The 4299-nt window shown below is 36.7% G+C and overlaps 1 protein-coding gene across 2 annotated transcripts; it reads right to left on the bottom strand.

Annotated features, from left to right (window-relative positions):
- Positions 1–354: 354 nt before the first annotated feature.
- Positions 355–4081, bottom strand: LOC127128575 (cystathionine gamma-synthase 1, chloroplastic). Of its 2 annotated transcripts, XM_051057927.1 has the most exons (11): positions 3521–4079; positions 3093–3196; positions 2802–2875; positions 2540–2708; positions 2120–2179; positions 1812–2015; positions 1614–1700; positions 1386–1493; positions 1142–1237; positions 912–1030; positions 355–780 (listed from the first exon to the last, which is right to left on the bottom strand). In XM_051057927.1, exons 1-11 carry the CDS (start codon positions 3981–3983, stop codon positions 657–659), a joined length of 1608 nt encoding a protein of 535 aa, XP_050913884.1. In that variant the 5' UTR covers positions 3984–4079; the 3' UTR covers positions 355–656. The 2 variants fall into 2 exon arrangements, with proteins under 2 accessions (XP_050913884.1, XP_050913883.1); XM_051057926.1 differs by having other exon boundaries at positions 1386–1700; positions 3521–4081.
- Between the last annotated feature and the right edge of the window lie 218 nt (positions 4082–4299).

Below are 4299 nucleotides of genomic sequence, written 5' to 3'. Positions count from 1 at the left end.
TTATATGTTAAAAATATCTAATATAATATTTATTTTATGTTATCAATATTAATTTTATTTTATCAAATTAAATATTTTTGGTGTCTGCTTCTACACCTGATGTGTAGACGTTTCAAAAATATATATACGGAAATAAGAAAATCAAATTTATAGAATATCACTCAGATTTGAGTACGGTGAGTGTGTTGAGTAGATCTTACAAAAACTAATAGACATTTTCGCATAGTGTCTAAAGGTCTAAAAATCTTAGGATGTTTTAAAAAATTCCCTCTTTTTTGTCAATATAACACACTCCAGAAATTTCAAACACATTATGAGAATCATACAGTTGTTTTCAGCCAGACTATTAAGATATGACAACCAAGAAGAAGACTATTATAGATTAATGTTTGGATACCTCAATTTCAACACTTCAACAACATTAATGTGTTTTATAGGATTCAAATCACAGGCCATTTTTATTTAACAAAACCAACAGATTTCACTAGGCAATCATAATTCACTAGGTTCACCAAACAAACAAGAAACAACAAACACCCTCAACTCACTAGAAACTGATTAATACCTGCAGTTGCACACCGCACATACAGGAACCAAACACGATTAAATAAACGAGAAAAGGAAAATAGCTTGCGGTGAATAATGAACTCTGCTGCCTATATGACTTCCAGTGCCTGCACGATATCAGCCTTCAAATCCTCAAAATCTTCAATTCCAAAACTGAAGCGAACCAAATTGTCATAAATTTTCCACTTAGCCCTTTCAGATGCAGGAAGATCCCTGTTGCAAAATACACACAAACAATAAACACAGCTGCTAGAAAAGACCAACTAAGAAAGATTTCATTACAGGGTCACATTCAAATAGATTCCATTAATATGACAACATAAACAAGAAATCCGAATCAGTACCAGTAAGACAAAATGGCTGGTTGGTCCACAATGCTCTCACAGCCACCAAAAGAGGGAGCAATATATGGGATTTTCAGTGAATCAATAAATTTTATTGTGGTTTCTAGATCTCCATCAATCTGCATTATTGGCCAAAAAGAACCTATCAATTTATGCAAATAATAGTACCAACTATGTAAACGCCAAAAGCACTATGGCTGGTAACCACATATTTGAATAGCAATTCCCACCTCAAAACTGACGACACCTCCAAAACCAGTCATCTGCCTCATGGCAAGCTCATGTTCAGGATGACTTGGCAAACCTGGATAGTAGACACGCTTCACCTGCAAATGATATTATGTTGTTAAAGACGGCCCACATCAAATGCAGAATAAAGAATAATTTCATATCAAAAACTTCAGTATGCAATTTTGCCGCGATGAAAAAACACAAATCTACTAAATACAAAATATCATAGTAATGTCATGTTACCTTGGGATGTGCCTCTAAAAATTTGGCCATCCCCATTCCAGTTGAATTCTGCTGCTGTACACGAAGATGCAGTGTTTTCATGCCTCTGATGAATAGGTATGCAGCATTCTGTAAACAAAATCGCACACTGTCAGTCAAAATAATCAATAGTAGAAGTATTCTTCCATGGAAAATATATTTGGTGCAAAATGAATCAATCAAATAATCAGGCTTGTAGAAATGACTAACCGGGTTAAGAACACCGCCCAAAATATGATGCAAAATACGAATTTCTGAAATCAGCTTAGCAGAGCCACTTATGCAACCACCAATTACCTGAAACAGAAAGTAGACTTTATAGGTTCAAAACTATGAATACCTGATTTATAAAATACTTATCCCATTAATCAATTGTATCTTAAAGAACAGGACAACAGATTGACTTACATCATGATGTCCACCAATGTACTTCGTACAAGAGTGCATAACCAAATCAGCACCAAGGGCAAGGGCCTTCTGGTTCAAAGGCGTAGCAAATGTACCATCAATGCAGAGCAAAGCCCCATGCTTGTGGCAAAGCTCTGAAACCAGCTTAATGTCAACACATCTCAGGAATGGATTGGTAGGAGACTCGGTGAAGAATAGAGACACCTGCACATTAGTATAATACCATCAAAATTCTACACTATCCATTATAATTTGAACAAATTAAAGAAATGTAAAAAGGGAAACAAATTCCGCTCCCTAACACTAACCTTGTTCTGCTCCAATGCAGATTCCAAGGCTCCAACATCAGCAGGATCAATCACAGAGGCCTGCTCAGCAAAATGTTGTTAGTTTATACACCATAACAATTCTAACAGTAAGAGATCTGTTTAGTAATGAAGCATAAAACACATCTGCAACACCCAACCAATTAGAGGAATATATACATTCAATAGTTTCTATTTCTCAACATAAAAATATCCAGAAAAGACAAGTTGGAGCGAATTATGGAAGTGCAAAACAAACTATCAGGACCAAACAAGTAATAAACCATGCTTTCAATTAAACCAACCTACAAAACTCTATTGAGTTACCTAAAGAAACCCAATATAAAAAATCAGCTTCAACTTTCAAGCATCATACAACAAAGTAAATTCAAAACCAACAAGTCAGCGAAATCATATGTATACCGTGATCCCCATCTTCGGAAGCACAGTCTCTATAAATATCCTAGTCTTCCTGTAACAATCAGTTGTAGTCACAAGATGTCCACCGGCTGGAACCAGCGCCATGAGCATAACTATGCTAGCACACATTCCAGACGCCAATAAGACAGTTGACTCAGCCCCTTCCAGTTCACTGGTTCAACAATGACAATAAACCACATTAAATTCAACAACACCACTTCAAACAATACAAGATCATATCAATAATGATATCAAACAAACAAACCTTAATTTCTCCTCTAAAACAGTACTGGTTGGATTCCCATAGCGCCCATATTCATAACTAGCCAGACGTTTCTCCTGCAAAATGATGAAAACTTTATCCACACTATATAAACAGACACAACACTAACACATCACAAATATTTGTTTTGAGAAAACGGAATGAACGTAATCACAGTCGAGCCTACTCCGGCACTTGCTACATAACACACTAGTCATTCACATTCTATTCCTCATTCTTCCACCTCACATATTCACTGCACGGGTAAAATCGAAACAACCCAACAAACAATACCTTATAATCAATAAGATCGGCAGTATTCTTGAAAAAGTAGGCAGAAGTGTTCACCACAGGAGTGGTAATTGCATCAGTCACGATAGCCCTACCAAGTCTTTCAGCTGCATGGTAACACATACAAAAACTAATCAATCAAATTAGCAAAAACGAAACCACTAACAATAATTTACAAACAAATGAAAGTAACTTCATGCAAACAAAAATCTTGAGACAAAATCAAAATCTGAACAAGAACACATAAAATCCAAAAAGAATTATAAGCAAAGCAAGTCACATCCAATTAATGTGAATTCATAATCAATAATAGGATTTGAAAAAAAAATGAAAATTTTACAGGATTAAATCTTATCAAACCCTAATCATGGAAACTCAAATTTGAATCAGTATTAATTAATTACAAAAATCAAAGAAAAAAATTCACATACCCGCATGAATCGTTTTGCTTGCATCGGTTTTCAAAAACGAAGAATAAGACCTACTGTTAGTCTGTACAGCCCCATTTACCCCAGCATCGACAACATTCTCGTCGTCGGCGTCGAGGTCTAAGGGGAGCGGCGCCGTCGCAGCATCAACAGCTGATGCAACGGCCGGCACCGGAGGGACCCCAGCGGCGGGGTGGCCGATCCCTTCATTAGACCACGAAGCAGCGACGATTTGCGCGACACCGATGTTGCTGCAGTTACGACGAGCTTTAGTACTGAGCTGACGCTGAAAGTTTGGGGGGAAACGAAGAATTGGAGAAGAGATGCCGTAGAACGCGGCGGAGAGACCGGCTGCGGGGAAATGACGGCGGCTGCTACGGAGGTTTTCGGTGGATGGGAGGGAGGCGAAATCGGGATCGGAGCGGCACTCGAAGGTGAAGACGCGGTGGAGGCTTGAAACGGCCATTTTTGACGTCGTTTTGGGATTTGGTGAGGCTAGGTTTTGTTTTTTTTTTTTTCTATACCTACTCCCTCTGAATTCTAACTTTTGTTCATTCAATTCAACCCTTATTAATAGTTAAATATACGCGTGGATTATTTGTCGGTTGTGAAAATAGAATATACACTAAAATAAAAAATAAAAAATAATTACCATCGACATCAAACTATAATATTTTTTATAAAATAATATTATAAAATAATTTTACACTACTGATAATAATCAAACTCTACGCATAATGTTAAAAATATTCAAAGTATTAATTTTAATTAGGATATAAAAC

This window comes from Lathyrus oleraceus, chromosome 3 (assembly GCF_024323335.1).
Source record: "Lathyrus oleraceus cultivar Zhongwan6 chromosome 3, CAAS_Psat_ZW6_1.0, whole genome shotgun sequence".
Lineage (NCBI taxonomy): Eukaryota > Viridiplantae > Streptophyta > Magnoliopsida > Fabales > Fabaceae > Lathyrus > Lathyrus oleraceus.
Note: the sequence above shows the minus strand (reverse complement) of the source record. Positions and strands in the feature narration are given on the sequence as shown.